This window comes from Lonchura striata, chromosome 12 (assembly GCF_050655825.1).
Source record: "Lonchura striata isolate lonStrDom1 chromosome 12, ASM5065582v1, whole genome shotgun sequence".
Classification (NCBI taxonomy): domain Eukaryota; kingdom Metazoa; phylum Chordata; class Aves; order Passeriformes; family Estrildidae; genus Lonchura; species Lonchura striata.
Window position 1 is genome coordinate 8,101,136 of NC_140714.1, and position 18,030 is coordinate 8,119,165.

Here is an 18,030-nt window from a genome sequence, read left to right on the forward strand (position 1 = left end):
ATTGACAAACCATATTGCCTCAAAGATGGTACTGTCTTCTCTGTGATAAACATGAAGAGGATCTTTCCAAATGAACTTCCATTTATTTTCATTGTATATTCAGATTTTTTACCTCTGTGAAGATATTCTACGTAGCAGAAGATTTGTGGGCAAGTCTAGCAAAATGCTGTTTCTCTATTTGGAAAAACTTTAATTGGTGATTTTTATGTGTTGTGTCCGCATGTTGTATACTGAGTACATTTACATGATTTTCCTTGCATTCATTTTCTCCACTGGCAGTTTACTCTATGCTAGTTTTTGTTTTAGGCCTGCTGATTACTTATAGAGTAGCACAGAGAATTCAAGGTAAGCCCTTAGGTCCTCATAGTTCTTTAAAAGTAGTAGCATAGATTTCCACCAAGGCTAAGCATGGCAATTTGTGAGTCTTTCTGTTAATTTTTGAGAATCTTGGCTGCGTTAATTTGACCAGGGAAAAAAGATTTAACTGTATCATGTTGTGTTCCTCAAAGTCTATTTCTGCTTTGTTTTCTTATCTGCTAGATACATATTTCTTTGTATTTTCCCAAAGCTTTTTGAAATCTTTAGCTGACAATTATTAGAGAAGTGAAATGTTTCTCATGTTCATCGAGAAAGGTACCAGTGGCTGCTATGATAGAATTATGTAGATAGTTAGAGAATCCCTTTCTTTCAACACCTTTTTAATGTTAACCTACTATGTTTTTTGTTAAAATACATTCCTCATGCCAAGTTCATATCTTTTGTGGAACTAGGAGGCTTCCCTGGGTGTATGGAGTTGGAGAGTTTTCTCCTAGCTATGAAGTGCACTCAGGGAAGCCAAAACGTCTCTTATAACAACACAAGAAAATGAATTTTTCAGTAGTTTCAAAGTCTCTTTTGTTTACAGTTGTATTCATTTCCAGACTGCTGAGAGCCAGCTATTCCCAGAGCTTTATGGTGTTGCTGTGGCATTACTTACAGAACAACTGCTTGCTATTGAGGAAAAAAATGAAACTTAGTGAGAACTTTACTTGACTAAGTATGATTTCCTACTGGGCAGCTTGGGTAGTACATATGTATTGTGCAAATCACCTTTTAAATAATAAATTGCATCCATTATTTAAGAAGTGCAATGGTAGTCCGAAGTTTTCATTGGAAATAAGCCATTTATGCCTACCTTCTGTAAGATATACTAGTACTGGGGCAGTCAGGGCTGTGGGTGCAGGGCTGTGGCACTGAGCTGGCAGCCCAATTTATGAGTTACCTGTCCAGGGGAGTCGGATGAATTCAGAAATAAATCAGAGTTTCAGCTTTGACAAATGCCAGGCAAATTCTTGGAGGTACAGAGGGGTCCCTGGTTGAGGTCTCTGCCAGTTTGCCATACTTCAGCCTGAACATTTATCCTACAGATTGCAGATTAAGATTTAATAATGTCTATAGATTTCTAATTACTCATGAGTATCTTATTAGAAATCCTAGCTGGCAAGGAGCTCCAAAGACCTTTCAGTAAATCATCCAAAAATTTGTTCCCCAATTAGTTGCAGAACAGTCATCTGGCACCCAATTCTTGTTTAAAATGTTAGCAAGTTTACAGAAAAATGAGAACATAATACTGTCAGCTATTCCAATCCACCATGTGACCATAAATGTTTTTAGTCTTGAAAAGTTAAAAGCAGGAACTCTAAAACATTTTTTTTGTTGATGCCTGAAGTGATACAGCGCTGGAAAGTGAGCCAGAAATACTGCAAAACCATACAAAGCTATTTGCTTGGTTTATGTCTTGATTATGTGACTCATGCAGTTCTCTATGGTGAGTCTAGGTTAAAAACTAATCATATAGATTGTTTTCTAAAAGGAAAAATCATGAAGAATCTTATGGTAGTTATAGATAGATGAAAATGCATCTTTTTCAGGATATTTGGCAATCTTGAAGCAAAAAAGAACCAGGAGAATGATGTGCAGATACAGTAATTAGATGAATAAGAAAATTAAAATAATGTATTTGCAAAAATAATGAACACTTAAATAATTTCCTTTGTTTATATACGTATTTTTAGGCATTTCTTAATCTTTTACCAAGGACAATGCAGGCTAGCATATTGAAAATGCAGTTTTAGGCTCTTTATCACATTTGGTTTTGGTTTCTCTGTAATTCTGCTTCTCATATTACAGTGGAGAAAATGCTTTATTACATCAGTGATTTTGAAATTTGATTTTAAGAATATTGACAAGCTCATCTTTAACTTCTCTTACTCATGTAAATCAGTTAAAGGAGTTGATGGACTTGTCTTAAGGCCTGATTCTGAAATTAACCTAGTGAAGCCAAAAGACTGTTTAATAGATTTTAGTGATTAATTTTCTAAGAGCACCCGTCTAGTGGGAAAGGATTCCTGAAGAGCAACTTGAGGTGAAAATGTAACCCCAGACTTCTCAGGCTTAGTATCCTACTGGAATAATCTATTGCCTGTAAGTATTACATAACAGGGACTTCAAGGTACTTTCTCTCAGCAGAAAGTATCTTATGAAAAGAAGTAATATTCAGTAAATAGTTGTATTTTAATATAACTGTTTTCTGCTACAAGATATGAAATTCCTGACAAAAAAAAAAAAAAATCATAGTCTGCCTGTATTTGCCTAAATTTTTTGAAGTCATAGTGTTCAGAATTAATCCAACCAAAAATCTGTAAGTAGGTTCCTGTCATGCTTTAATGCTGGTTTGACAGTGAGTGTTCCTTTTTCAAAATTTGCTTATTTTTTCAGATGATTTGCAACCCAGCTATCATTCAACATTGCCTTGTTCAGCAAGGACCCTCATAGGGCACTGTACAAAAATGCAGAAAGCTCTGATTTTTGCCACAGGTTTCTTTGAGAATGACAGGGAAGTGACCACAAAGAAGGAATGCTATTTGCCATTTTCCAAACATATGGTCAAGTAAAGAGAAAGCATCTGGGAAAAATCAGAGGGAAACCTGTGCAGAGTGTCAAAATTAAACCTAGAAAAGTGTTCTTTGCGTGCAGTCCACAATTGGACTTGTTTAAATGAACCAGAAATAGTAAGAACATGTCACAGCAGATTGAATTTTTCCAGTGAGTACAGTATAAACTTTTTCAAAAATATCTGTCAAATTTCAGCATTAGAGCAGCACTTCTACTTTGTGTTAATACATAATTAGTTATGTATGTGTACCATGTGTTCTGTAATTAGACTGTACAGTTGTAACAGTCCATTTTCTGGCCAGTGGCCCTGACCTACTTTGCATGATGGGAACCTCTTTTCCCTCCCTGCTGCTCCCACAGGGAAAACCCTGGGAACCCTGCTGGAATCACCTGCCTGGGACACACAGGGCTGTGCCAGAGGACTCTTGTTCTCTGGGGGACAAAAGGAGGTGGGGGAAAGATGTGGACATAAATCCTTTGAAATGATGCTTCATTAATTCCAATGTTCATGGAGCAATCTGTTTTAAGTAGTTTTATTTTGGAGAGCAAGCACATATATGAAGTGATGAAATGAGAACTAATGGGATTTGTCTTAAAGATTCCAACATCTAGAAATAAACATAAACGTGCTGTACATAAATGTAAAGGAGCCACTATCTAGTATTATTAGCTATATATAAATGTAAATCTGACAATAAATTTTCATTAAATGTCTATTTTCATTCACATGCCTGAGGAATTGTTAGACTAATTCTGGTGTCTGCATTTTCCTCTGAATGTTTGTGTTACATTTATTAATTCAGCAAGCTGAAATGCTTGCAGAGATACTCAGGTCTCGCAGGAATTGCTCTAAATATAATAAATTCAAATTCATACTATTACCAAATAGCCATGGTCTAATAATAATAAGTTTGCATTCAGAATGAAATTCTGGGCAAAAGAACAAAAGAACAAAATACAGCAAATACATCTTTAAAAATGTTTACTGGTTCAGGAGAGCTTTTGGAAGTGATGTAGCTGGTTTCTCAGTGAAGAAATAATTATAAAATTCTGGGCTGTGACTGGAAACTCATCATCCAATATTTCTGGCTCATACCACACTTCTTTTTGTCTGGACTTAAGCTGGCCCTGAGTTGTGTGAGCCAGCCTTTTGCCATAGCACACCCTGTACTCTCTCTGAGTGTGCTTTGGTTTATATCACCATAAAGGGTTGGGAAGAACCATTGCTCTTTTCTCCCAATGGACTTCTTTACTCCTGGAATTTTTTCACTTAGCTCCTTGCAGCTTGTCTTCTGCAGCTCTCTTTGCCCCATCTCTGCTGTCCAACAATATAGATGTCCAAATTATATTCACTCAGAGGAAAATAGGAAGCCACGTCAGGGAAAGGCTTAGTCTTGATGTGTATTTCTAAAGCCTGTAAAGTGACTTTATGTATTGCAATATAAGTAATAATAATAAAAGCTAAAACAGAACAACTTTTTCTTCACTCCCTCTTTCTAAAGCCACTTTTTTTTTTCACTGAAGTGTTCAGCAAAAGAGCATTCCTAGTGGTTCCATCATGTCAGCTCTCTTAGTCCATAGCTTCAAAAGGAATGAGCTTCCTCCCCCATCCCTCCTTTTGCTGGGGTAGAGTTTTCCTTACATTTATATATCTCAAGAGATGTCACAATTTTTTATTGCTCCTCTACCGTGTAATGTAGCCCTAGGTAGCCACACTTGGAAAAAGGATTTTCATGCATTTAATGCATACTGTAAAGCATTTTCTTAATTTTTTCCTTTTCTGCCTTTCACCTCTCTGCTTTAAAAAATGGCATGATTGATATTAATACTTTTCCCTAATAAAAATGTATTTTCCCTTGATCTTAGTGTTGGTAATACATTATTCAGTGTTCCTTCTTAATAAAAACCATTGGTTGTTCCATTACTCACAGCAGTTATTACAACACTAAAGGTCTCGTTCATCAGAATGACTTGCAGAGGCAAAATCAAACCCCTGAGTTCTTCATGAATCAGAATAATAGCTATGGTATTTGTTTTCCCTTTTTTTTTTCTTTTTCCATTCCCCCTCCCTAGAAGACTAACACTAAAGAAGGATTTGTGAATATCATTTATTTTATTGCATATGTGTGGTTTTGTATGTATTTTGTTGTTTTGGTAGAAGCTGTTGAGAGTGAATGGTTGATTTTGATTGATTTTATCCTGTTTCACAAAACATCCTCCTTAAAATCGCAGATATAGTCCATGGGTTTTGATTTATTCATAATTATCAGACTTGTCTTTGAATTCCTGCTGAATTTTTGTTGGATAATGATAGAAGGAGGTGTAATCTTAGATAACCTCTGCTAATATGAGTATAAATGGGTACAGTTTTTGAGCAGAGAAGATTGTGAGAAGTTCTAGATCAAGTTTGGGACTGGAATTCTGTTTGAACGATAACTTCTGGAATATTGTGGTGCATTGAGTTGGAGCATTCTGGCATAAAATGGACAGAAACCTACTGCAGGGTAATGCAAGACACCAATCTTATTTCATGCTCGTAAGTGTAAAAGGTTTTTTAAAAAAGTAAAGTTGCAGGTCTAGCTAGGATGTCAAAACAACAACATCGACGACAACAACAAAGTCACATTTGGAAACAAATCCTCATATTTGAAGTTGGCTGTTACCTCAGCACAGAGGCAAACAAGGGCTTCCACTGCCAGACTGATTTTCTCAGCATGGTTGAATGGTGCGCGAGTCATCTTCTGAGGCACGCAGTGTACGCATGGACACTTGAAGAATGTCGAGCCTGTTTAGTGCTTCCACCACTCTTCTAAACCCTCATTTTTCTACAAGTTTAATGTATTATACAACTCTTTTGCCTCTACAAACCTTTTTATTTATTGTTTATAACTTTGCACTCTTTACCTGAATTATAAGAAAAAACCAAGTTGGCCTAATTTGTATTCCAAAGCACTTGCTGTAGGAATGAATTTGACAACTACGTCTACATCATTTAAAAATATTTATACCCTCTCCATGTATTATGGATGTTATATCGCCTTTGATGTCTAGCTTGATTCTGCATTTGCTGATTAACTTGTCAAAGTTGCAATTGCTTTACAGTGTTGCTACAAGGTTGCTCACTTGCTTTTAGGTGTCTGCATTGTTCTTGGTCAACAGGGTTCTGGGTATCTGAAGTTTGAGTTGTTTTTTCAGGTAGTTTTGAGGATTTTGGGAGCAGGGCAGAGGTCTTTAAAACATTTGTTTTGATGATGGATCAGAAAACTGGTAAAGAGAATACTGAGGATGTTGCCTGTGTGTACCCACACATTGCCTGACCAGGTGCAGTAGACAAGATGTGTAATGCCAGAAGAGGGATAATTTTGAGAAGTAAATGTGTGTGCTAGTACACAAAAAAATGCTAATGCTAGTATTTTATTTGACCTGTAGATTTTAAATAGGCTACAGGGCTTTGTTTGAATTTTGTGTGTTTTCTGCTTTAGATAAGTTGATGGGACTGGTTGCACAAAGTGTTTTGAGGTTTGGGGGAAATGCAGCTTTCCTATCAGCAGCCTAAGGTGAAGATGTGCATCAGCTCAGTGGTGACAGGCAGAATGGAGGAAAAGAGAAAGCCTTGTACAGCACTAGCCAAAATCTGGTGTCTTATCAGCACTGATTTGGTTACAAAACCAAACTGCAGGACCATACTGGCTCCTGTGAACAAAAGCCCATCCCAGTCAGACCCAGTACACCTGGGAACTATCTGGTTTCTCTCAGGACCTCAGAGCTCCCTCACACTGTCCATGGGTGCTGTGCTCAGGGGTGGTGCTGCTCCCCCAGGGAGCTTTGTGCAGTCTCCAAAAGCCACAGCCAGTCAGGGGAAAGGACAGTTCTCGTGATGGTCACAGTCATGGCCTAGGAAAACCCACTATAACAACAGCATTGGGATTTTCAGGGGTGAGACTGAGAGCAGAATGGAAAATCCTGTCCCAGAGGAGTTGGGAAATGCTGGTGCAGCTCAGGGGAAAGGGAACAGAGCTGCAAGGCAAAGGCTGTGGGATTGCAGATGGATGTCTGTGGCATCACACATGGGAAGGTGCTGAGGTGCTATGCAGCAGGCCACAGTCTATTTTCATTCTAAGTGTAGATAATTTAGCTTGATTGACCATACTAAGAAAATGGCTATCTATTTAAACAGTAATAATTTTGATGTTTTCTTCCCTGCTAGATTAAGCAGGGGGAGCCATGTGTAGTGGATTGGAGTCCATCATAATCTGTCTGTGATGAGAGTAATCGGTCCTTGTCAATACCACAGGATTGGTCACATGCATCACATTTAATGGGCTTGCTGTTCAGTAGCTTCTGTGGGTGGTGAAAATGAAAAGTAATCCACACAAGCTTTTCCCTTCAGCATCGTGTAGAGCATTAAATACCATCCCCATGCAGAGAATCTAGGCTATGGCTGTCAAAGATACAGGAGCACCTTTTCTAGTTTTATAATTCTTCTTGGCTTTTTCAGAACAGAAAAGGCGTAGCATGTGATTTTAGCTCATTGAGAGGGAGAGGAATTTTTAATTAGAGGCCATTTTCTGGAACTGGAAGAACACAAAATATGTAGTTAAATTTTATGCAAGAGTGGGAGTGAAGGGTGCTGAGAGATAAAGCTGTTCTAGGGACATAGAGCCAGTAGAAAAACTAAGTGATTTTAGAATGAAATAATTGCTTTCTATTAGTGTTTTTAGGTATTTCTTGATGAAAATGTCAAAGTCTGGCTGCTAGCAACAAGCACGTTTATTGTTAGGTGCTTGAGTTAAATAAGTAATATTCTGATTTGTGTGGATTTCATCCTTACAAAGTGGCAGTGAGAGGAGAGAATGAGTAAAAAATTCCAACACATGAAAAGAAGGAAGGTAGCCTGCAGTGCAGGTCTTCATTGCACGTTACTTCTTGCAGAATTCACATGTCTAAGGACTATCACTTCCCCATAACCAAACCTTTGAGAGGGAACAATGCCAAATATGAATTTATGGATATAGGTACTTTGTTTCCTTAACTACAGTGTGTAACACAAGTTTTCTTATCTTGGTGAATTAAAAAAAATAGTATTTTTGTAAGACCTTAAAGAAAATTAGAAAGGAGGAAGTTTTTGTTTTGCCACATAAATTTGCACAATTTGTTTTTACAATGAAATTGAGTATTGGAATCAAGACTGTCAACATTCATGAAGAGGTGATGCTAATATGGTAAAATAAACTTTAAAATTGAAAAATACTCCTGGGATTGTTTCTAAACCATTCCTTCCTATTAGCACAGAGAGATAATGGCATTGTAATTGGTTTCCTTTAATACACACATTTGAAGTTAGCAGCCCATTTTGCATTATCATCTTCTCCCTTTACAACCAGATGTGCAGCTTTCCTAAAACAGTACTCAGGGGATTCTCAGCAAAAGCCTTGAGCTTGGTTCCCAGCAGGTGCTGATCTCAACACCTTGTTCTAAGGAGGAGTAATTGTATTTAAAAAAAAAAGAGGCATTTTGGAGTACCAACACCATCTCAATTAAGCATCCAATGGGGAGGTCTGTGGCAGCAGGAAGAGAACATTAAAGAACTGCTGCCATCACTCCGTGTAGTCAGCAAAGTTCCAGCACTTTTCCAGGTCTCTGATTTTAGCAATGGCATGTAACAAGCAGACACCCATCTTGATGTCCTGTTTTTAGGTGAACTTACCTTCTGCCCAGAAGAGAACTTATTTTCTGTTCAGAGTTCTTGCTGTGTACTTGACACAAATGATTCTACAGCTTATGTTGTTTAAAAACTGAAGCACAAACCAAAGCCCCTGACCCCAAAACTGAATAAATCTGGAAAACTGAGTTGTGTATAGATTTCCTCTCAAAAATTCATTTAATATATGAGTAGTACTTATACAGACTGGAGAAATGCCATGTGCCTATGATGCCTTTTTCTTGGATCTAAAATTGAGAGCCAGGCACGGTTAAGGGATAAAAGGCTTTTATTTTGGTGTTTAATAAGGATCCTTATGGTGCAACATTTGGCCAAGGTAGAATGCACTGAAATGCACATTCAGGGTAGATTGTGCTTACAATTTTATAGACCCTGTAAATTAGCATATTCAACAAAGATGCCCCAATGAGAGGCTTGAATGAATAGCATGATATATTCCTATCCCAATGTATTCCCTTTTAGATGGACTTAGTCTTAGTTGGCAGGATGTATTCTAGAGGGGACCTTGGTTTCTCGAGTTAGCATAAGACTTTCTGGCCCCCAGTTGGGAGGCCTTTAGGATGTTTGGTCTCTTGGCCTAACAGAATACCAGGACTATGCTAAGTTATCAGACTTAAGGAATTACAAATATATATGCTAAACACACAGAGAATACATGAAAGGTATGTAACAGAAAAGGCAAAAAACATCATGGCATCACCTATGGAAATTTTACAAAACTATAAAAATATTTGAAAACATTTCAGTGTATCTCAAGATTTTTTTTAATTTTAACAATTTTTTTTTTTCAGGGCATAATGTAGATTTCCGGTGTCTTTTTTTTTTTTTTTTTAATCTTTTCCTAGTATGGATTATACAGATTTGAGGTGTGTTGTGGCTGTAAAATTAGTCTCCTTGCTGTGTTAGCCTTTAATACTGTATTCCCACGTACAACTGCAGTAACACAGCTTGAATAGAATTTAATTAGGAAAATGAGGCAGATGAAATAGGCAATGTAATGTATATCTGCAATATGAAGAAGAGTAAATACACTTTTCATCTGAATAGTCAGAATAGAAACTGTGCTAAACTGGGCTGAAATTTAATCAGAAATGGATTTCTTTCATTTTCTAACATTACTGTGTAATTGTCCTCCTTATTACTGGAGATTAGAAAGGCTACCATCATTAAAGAGGAAACATCTTTAACCAATTATGTATGGTTTCTAGTTTGTCTGGCACTGACCTTCTCTTTATGTGAAAAATGGAAATCCCTGGAGGAACAGACTTAATGTGCTTATTCCAATCTGGGAATTGGGAAGCCTTTTGCACACACTGCATCTCATGACCTGTGTGCACACACCTGTGCTTTTCTGAGTCCTGCTGCTTTACAGACCATGCAAGCAATAAGTGGTAGAGTTCAAATGACTAAAACCTTGCTCTGCCAGTAGCAGTTTCCTGCCTGGCAGCACTCTGGAATTTTCCAGCCTTGCTCTAGTGTGGTGCTGCACAGTCATGGATATTTCACTTGTACCCATTACTTATTTCCCTAATGCATTTTTTAGCATTTGTGTTGGTTCTGAGCACAGATGATTATACTGAGCAGAAAAACACAGAGGATCACTAGGGCAGAAGGCAGCTGAAGTAATATATAATAGATTGTGAATAAGTGTTTAAGAAAAAGTCTCTCATAATCCCTTTGCAGAATTGGAGAGAGTAGCACTGGGAAGTCTGCAGTATTACACAGCACAACCAGTACAACTGACACATTAGTTTGAAACACATTTAGTTAGTCTGAATCAAGGGATAGAACTACATTATTCAGATACATTTTTGCATAGTAAACAAATAGAAAGAGTTTTAATATATGCTTTAATTCTATGCAGGAGATTTTTTAGTGTTTTGATAATTCTGGATCAATCCACTTGGGCTGTAATGTGATTCTTCAAGTTATTGCACGGAGAGGTATGATATTAGTGCTTTTACTGATTTTTCTAGGTATTTTCGAAACAAGACAGGTAGTAAAGTAAGTAAATATCATGTGGTAGGTTCATGATGAAAACACAGTACAGGCAACTTAATGTCACCAATCTTACTTCACTACTCTTTGCTGTTTTTTGCTTATGGCAGCATTCAGCCAGAGGACTTCAGCTGATTACCAAACCTCAGGTTCTCTCCCTCCTTAAGTTAAATTTCAAATCATCATATTTTACATTTAGCATTTGTGATTTTAAAATCTTGTTTCTGTGCTTAACTCTGTCTCATGCCTCTGGACAGTACCTTTATTTATCAGTGTCCTGGAAGACATAACAAGAAGTCATCGGTAGTACTTTGATTTTTGTGCATAGCATTTCCAGGTGCAAGGGCAGGTGGTACATTTGATCTTTCAGCTTCTGGAAACACCAGAGGGTAGTCCTGGCTCTGGAATGTGTTTCTCTCATTCGTCAGAAGCATTTCCTTGATCACAAAGAGAACCATGTCTCTTTACCGAATTGTGTAAAAACATTCTTGCTTGTTTTAATCGGAATGAAAAACCCCCATGGGAAGTTGCTGATGGACTGCTTAAGAGAAATGAGGCAGATTGATTGAAGGTCCTAATAGTTATTTTTTCAAGCATCAGCACAAGATAGCAGGTGTTTTCTCTGCTAAGCAGTTCTTCTAGTAGCTAAAGAGACTTGATTTTTGCATGTTGTCAACTTTCAAGTTTAATATATGCTAAGGGACACATCTCAGACACTTAATCTTCTCTTGTCTTTGTGTGGAAAGGAATGGAGAACATTTTCAAGTCTTTGAAACAGGCATAGTTAAAATCTCCGCTTTTCTGTGGTCTGCTCAAGCATTTTCTTTCATCTGTGATTTTCAAAAATAAAACAAGACATGGTGCCTGCTTAGAAAATGTTTATTACATGGAAATGTAGTAATCTTATTTGTTGCTGTGTCTTATAATGTATCTTATCTAAATCTTAAGATTTATACATGTTTTTTTGGTGCAAACCCTGACTAGATGCATCTGCTACCCTTAATTTAAGTTCTTCTGTGGAGTCAGACCGCTACAAAGCCAGAAGTTCCTTTAGAAGAACAAATATTTTGCAAAGACATTTTCCAAGTGTGTGCACTTAGGGGGGGTTGCCATGTGTACTTTTATGGGAGCAGGTGCTAGTGTGTAGGCACAGTTTGTGGTGATTGGGGTGGGGCTGAGCCCAGCCTCATCCCCATGGGCACAGCTGTGGGCAGCAGGTGAGCAGCATTGGCAGCAATGAGCCAGGGAGTGCCCAGGTGCTCTGAGCAACCCCAAAGGGAGCAGAGGGCACACAGGTGCCATGCATCAACATGAGGGGATAAAAGGTTGGGCTAAAGAACCAGAAGGGCAGATGCTTGCAGCCTTCTCAGGTGGTGTGGTGTTATTCAGTATGGCGGATGCTTGAAACCTTCTGATGAGGTATGGTGTTACTCTGTTTGGGGGAATGCTTAAGGCTTTCTTAAATTGTGTGGTGATACTCTGTGTGTTGTGACTGTCTCAACTGTGATATATGCTGCAACACAAGTGGGATGATAAATCAGGATAAACCTCTTAGATTAAGAACCAAGTTCAGGCCTTAATCTTGCAAGAAAAGAACTGCAACAGAAGACCCTCCATGACTGTAGCAGTTGATTTCCCCGTCTCAGACAACACATGAAACTGAATTTCCTGGTTAAGTCACTTGGTTCTGGCTGGGTAATGTGAGTATAAAGCTTCCGATGTGTCTGAAGTATTGTCACATGAAATTTGTCATTTCTTCATTTTTCACCCTGCGGTACCTTGGCTATTTCTGATTGAATTAAATACTTTAAATACTCTAGGGCTTAAAGACCTAAAATAGACACAGTTGGGACTGTGCCATAGCTGTTTAAGGGGGATTTTCATTCTTGTCATGAAGAGAGAAAATTTTAGTGAATGAAAGTGGAATTCTTTGATTTTCTTTATGTGAAAATGTGGCAGTGATTTTCTTCACGTTCCAGTTGTTCAAGCTAGAAAGTGTGGATGGAAAATGACTAAATAAACTTTCTTCAGTTGATGCATTTAATGGAGAGATTAAGAAAACGTGGCTTTATTTCATAAATCCTATGTGCACTGATTTGCATTGTGGCAGAAAAAATGTAAAATCCTATTTGTGTTTTTTGAAGAACGTATGACCCGAATGTTTACAATGCAGGACAAATAAAAATGGGAGGGAGAAATTGCATTCCCTAGAATTTTGTAGCTCTGTGAAGATGATGAGAGAAGAGTTTAAGAAATTATATGTAAGTTTTTTGCTTTGGAAAGAAGCCTTTTTCACCACTCCTTCAAAGATGTGATGGTTTTAAGGGAGATGTAACAACCATTCCAAGACACCCAATGCTTTGATGAGCCCAGGAGGCCCTTCCTGCTCGAAGCTGCATAGGCAGTCTGATTGTTTCATTCCCGTTGCTTGGAAAGGCGGAGCCAGTCCTTTAATTCTCTTAACTATTGTCTCTTGCAGACCCTGAAGATCACCCCTGAGCATGCTGAGATTCGGGCAGCACCTCCTCAAGCCCTCGGTGGTGTTCCTGAGGACGGAGCTGTGCTTCGCCCTGGTGAACCGCAGGCCGGTGGTGCCGGGCCGTATCCTTCCCACGGCTCTGTGCTCCTGGGAAAAGCAGGACACGCTTGGAAGGCCAGGTAGGACGCGACACGGGTTTATTCCAAATCCAGGCACTGATGCTTGATCAGGAGATGCTTGATCAGTGTTGCAGAACTGCCGAAAACTGTTGCTTAGCAACTGTGACCTTCGAGGTGAGTTTCTATTGACCTTTTCACCACAGAAGATATATAAACAACCAGGTGCTGCTAAAAGCATTTAAAAAGTCTATTGGAGGTGGTACCGTTTAAATTCCGTATTAGGCTAAATAACACATCCCGCTTCCCTTTTAATAATGTCACTTATTTTTAGATGTGGTAACTTCTTTATGGAGGATTTTCAACTTTTCCTGGCTAAATGTACACCATTTGTCAAATGCCAGTAGACTTCTGTATGAAGTCTTCAAAGACTTTTTTTTGGGGGGGACAGATTGCTTTGATTAATTTAGGTGGGAATGGATTAAATAAACCATCTGTATAGTGCACACATTTTATGATGAAAATAGGAAGCCTCACAGTGTAAGTAAAATTCTCGAGTTTGAAACTGTATTGTAACTTGATTATACAAGATGCTCAGTGTACCTATTTGTAGTGTAGTGTGTTATTTTCCAGTCAAAATTCTGCTGCTCTGTAACTTGTGCTGATTTTAGTGGCTGAAAGTGCAATTTTTCAGAAATAATCAAGACTGATCACTTCTTCCATAGAGTTCATGATAAAATTTTAGTAGGAGTTCAGGCAAAGAATGACTGTGTTTAGGAAAAAAAGGAAGTTGTATGTAGTTTACTGAAAATTTTCTTGCCAGTTTTTGTAGTTTTATGTTGTTTCTTTCACTTAAAATCAAGTGAATTTTAATATATATTTTTTAAACCCAAAAATGTTATTTCCTCTGAAATATGGAACCTTTCTTTCCTCCCATCACTTCTGTAGATTATAATTGTTCAATATTGAATTTTTCTCTCCATCTATTTTGAATGGTGTTTGTGTGTACCAGAAGTCAGATCATGCAAAATTGCACAAACTTCATAGAAACTTTAAAGGTGTTATTGTTTCACCAATACATTTTAATTAATTAAATTAACAGGTTTTCTGATCTTCAAGTTTCTGAAATTCCTGATGTAAATCCATGGTGATTTACAGATTTGTCATATCAAAAACCATTTTCAAAGCTATATCAAGACAGTGTCACATCAGTCACTGTGTGATGCAGGGCCTCTAAGTGTATGTATGGCATTGTGTGGATCAGAGAGTAAATAAACTGTTACCTGTTCTGTAAGTGCAGGATTTAAAAACCGTATTTGGCAATTTTTTAAAATTAATCAGTTACGTGAACAATTGCATCTGTTGTTAAAAATAGAGTATTTCAGATGAAGCATTCTTGTTTTAAAGTTTTGTGAGCACCTAGTAATGACAAGTTAAAGAGCCTATAAAACTTAATTATTACAAGCTTCTTTTCTTCTTAAATAATTAAAGATTATAAACTCTTGTTGTATAATTATTGCTGACTTTTGGCAGATACATTTATTTGCTCAGGGTTTAGCTTTGTTATCCCATAATGAGTATTGCAGCATATTTTATAGTGTCACATTGTTTTAATAGCTTGTGTTGTAATATATAATGTAGTCTTTGTTTCTCCATTGAATAAATGTTCAGGTAATAAAAACCCAACCCTTTTCCTTTCTCATTACAATAAGACGAAATTAGGAGAGATCTTGATGTAAAGGCTAGAATACAGTATGTAAAATAGAGCAATTTGCAGTTGTAAGCCTTTTAAAGTGTCTGTATAATGCAGCATTCATCTTGAGACCTGGCAGTAAGAAGTGTATTTTCTTTGTTTTATTGCAATAATTTTATCTGCCTTGTCTTTGGTACATGTGTGACATTTTTTTCTCAGTAGAAAATAAAATATTAATATATGTGAATTAGAGAGACAAAGGAAATCAGTCTGAAAGCCAGATCACTCCAGGTGGTGGCTTTAATTAACTAGTAAGGTTGAAATTCCATCTTGAAATGGAAAATAGGGTTGGAATTATGAATTTGCAGTTATAGTTTTAAAATAAAACTATTATTTGGTAAAAAGTCTGTCACAATGGCCTTGTAGAGTTCAGTGTGACTTGAACAGGCTTGTTCACTTAACACATTGCAAAGTTTTGTTTATTTTGAGCTACCAATCCTGTGAATTTAGCTTGGCATTTGAAAGGCAAATTGTGCTAAGAGTCCAAAACTCCATAGAGTAAGAATACAGTATTTATGGCAAGAAAATGGTTCTCCTGTTCCTGGACAGAGGTGCCTCATTTTTCCCAGCATTAGGCTTCTGCCCAAGGGGTGCACTGAGTTCACAGGCTCAAGAACCTGTTTCTGTTGGGATCCCTTTGAGTGATTAGTGTACATTCTTGGATAGGAACATGCTGGGTACTTATTATTGAGTGAGAGCTATCCAGCGTTAAACTGGAACCTTCAGTGTGCCAGCCACAATGTGCACATTTGTGGGCCAGTGGGGAACATTGACCTCTTCTGGCACAAGGAGACAGAGGAGACAGTGGGTGGTCAGCGTGCAGGATTAGTGCCTGCTCCCCCCAGGAGACCCAGTCCCTTTGTGCCACCCAGTCTTTACTCAGAGCTGTCGGACCACAGCTGTCTGGAGATGTTGTCACTTAACACCTGCAATAGTAAGGGGTCTGTATTTACTCTGATCTTGCCTTCTCCTTGTCTGATATCAGAGCAGAAGGCACGTGGCACAGTGTTGATTAATGAGATTCTGGGTTTTGGGGTGTACTTTTATGATGACTTTCTGGCATTGTTGCAGAGCCAAGAGTCTGAGTGGGAACACAGATACTGTATTCCTGAGCTGTAAATTTGGGAGTAGGAGGAGGTAGCTGGGTATTCTGGAAACTGGCTGGGATACCCTTATACAGGTACCCATTCCCTTTTTTACAGGTGTCCTTGTTTCCTCTCTGTTCTGTCAGCTTGCTGCCTTGCAGAGGGTGATTGTGAAAAGCAGTCACTTGTGGCTCCCTTGAACATCTCTGTGGTTGTTTTGGAGGAGGCAGCTATTCAATAGCTGGAGCAGTGCAGGGATGTGTCTATAGTCAGCAAATGCATTGTTTCTGTCACACAAAAGGCACAAGATGAACTGAATCAGTTCATGCAAACAGCATGAGCTCAGCTTCTCCTTGGCTTCTTGCTTGAATTAGTTCATACAGAGCCTTGCTGCTTCCATAGTTCCATAGAGCAGAACTGTGATGCTGTTAGAAACAAATTCCATCTGCTCTTTGACACGGACTTTTTGTGCTTTAAAACGGTAACAATACCTGGTGAATGACCTACCATTTTATTGATGTTTTCTTAGCCCTTCACCAGAGCTTTACATGATTTCGTTCACATCTTCGATAAATATGAACTGGTTTTTATCACTGCCTTTCTCATGTTGTTGTGCAGGGTACTTGTTTTCATCTTGTGTTAAATATGAAAAATGAATTTCAACATTAGCAAAATCCATTTGAGGACTAGGACTTTTTATTATAAATAAAATTATTCATTAGTTGAGTCCATTTTTTTCAGTAGACAACGTATTGATCTTTAGATTTGTGTTCAGGATGCCATAAGAACTAGCACAAAAGGAACACAGCAACATTTGTAAATTGACTGAATGCAATATATAATGACAGAGACAAAGAGCAGATCTATGGCAATACTATATTATACAAAACATTTTTCAGCAGTTTATTGAATTGGTTATTAAGAGGAACACTCTTTCCAGCTGGGAACAGCAAACTGAGGGTTATTGGGACCAAGTAATTTAATAGAAATTTGTGGACACTTTGGCTCCCTTACTAAGGGCACATGTATGTGTGTAATAAATTAGAATAAACACTTTACAACAACTTTTCATATGGGATTGATTGCGAAAAGGTTTTTCCATCTAAAAAAACCAACAAAACAGGAAAAAAAGAAGGAAGACTATTTAACTGTTATATACTGAATTTTGCTGGACTATTTTGTACTGCTCTTTTCATAGCTATCTAAGTTTTCCCAGCAGAAACGATTCTGTTTGTGGGGAATAGACCATGTATAAAACCCCAAAGCATATGATGTTGTCTGGCACCTTCATCCCTATGTGAAGGTAATGGTCATTATTTGTTGCCGAGGCCGTGTGCTGTTCTGTGGGTTGCTTCTCTTGTTCCTGTTATTAATGAGCAGAGAAAACATTCGTTGAACCAGATGCTCCCTTCAAAGGCCTGCTAACACCCCGAGCTGCAGTGTAATTGCTCTGCTGCAGGGGTGGGACGGGATCCAGGGTCAGGCGATGTGAGAGCAGCATCTGCTCTGCTGCCCCGTTTGTCTGGCTGGGAGCTCCCTGTCATCTGCTGTCAAACGGCTCTATTGCTCCACACTGATGTTTTCTCTAGTGCCACAAATTTTTTCCTAATCCTTTCCTTAAAAGTTTTGCACTTAAAAAGAAACGGTCTTTTAGAATTATTATTGTTACTTAATATATTTTCAAAGCAATTTTCATTTAGTTACACACCTGACAGAATTTTTCACAGAAGGTAGCACACTAGAAAGAAGAGTAGTATTGTCTCACAAGTTTGGTTGAAAATCATGGTATTTATCTTGTACATGAAATTTTAATTCTTCATAAACTTACAGAATTGCTGTTATGATTTTATTAGTACATTACTCATTTATCATATCTATATCTATGCTCTGTAAGTATGAATTTTATGGGTTTCAACCTAAATAAGTGTTAATATTTACCATAA

At 37.9% G+C, this 18,030-nt stretch overlaps 1 protein-coding gene across 5 annotated transcripts in view; it reads left to right on the forward strand.

Moving 5' to 3' along the window:
- The window catches only part of FHIT (fragile histidine triad diadenosine triphosphatase), a 537,187-nt gene that overhangs the window by 129,652 nt on the left and 389,505 nt on the right, over nucleotides 1–18,030 (forward strand). For 2 of the 5 annotated variants that reach the window (XM_085590342.1, XM_085590341.1), the window contains one exon: nucleotides 13,134–13,312. In XM_085590342.1, coding sequence (XP_085446468.1) covers nucleotides 13,156–13,312 — 157 coding nt within the window. In that variant the 5' untranslated portion in view covers nucleotides 13,134–13,155. Of the gene's footprint in view, nucleotides 1–10,114; nucleotides 12,074–13,133; nucleotides 13,313–18,030 lie in introns of those variants that run through there. The other 3 variants (XM_085590344.1, XM_077786027.2, XM_085590343.1) reach the window with 2 other exon arrangements.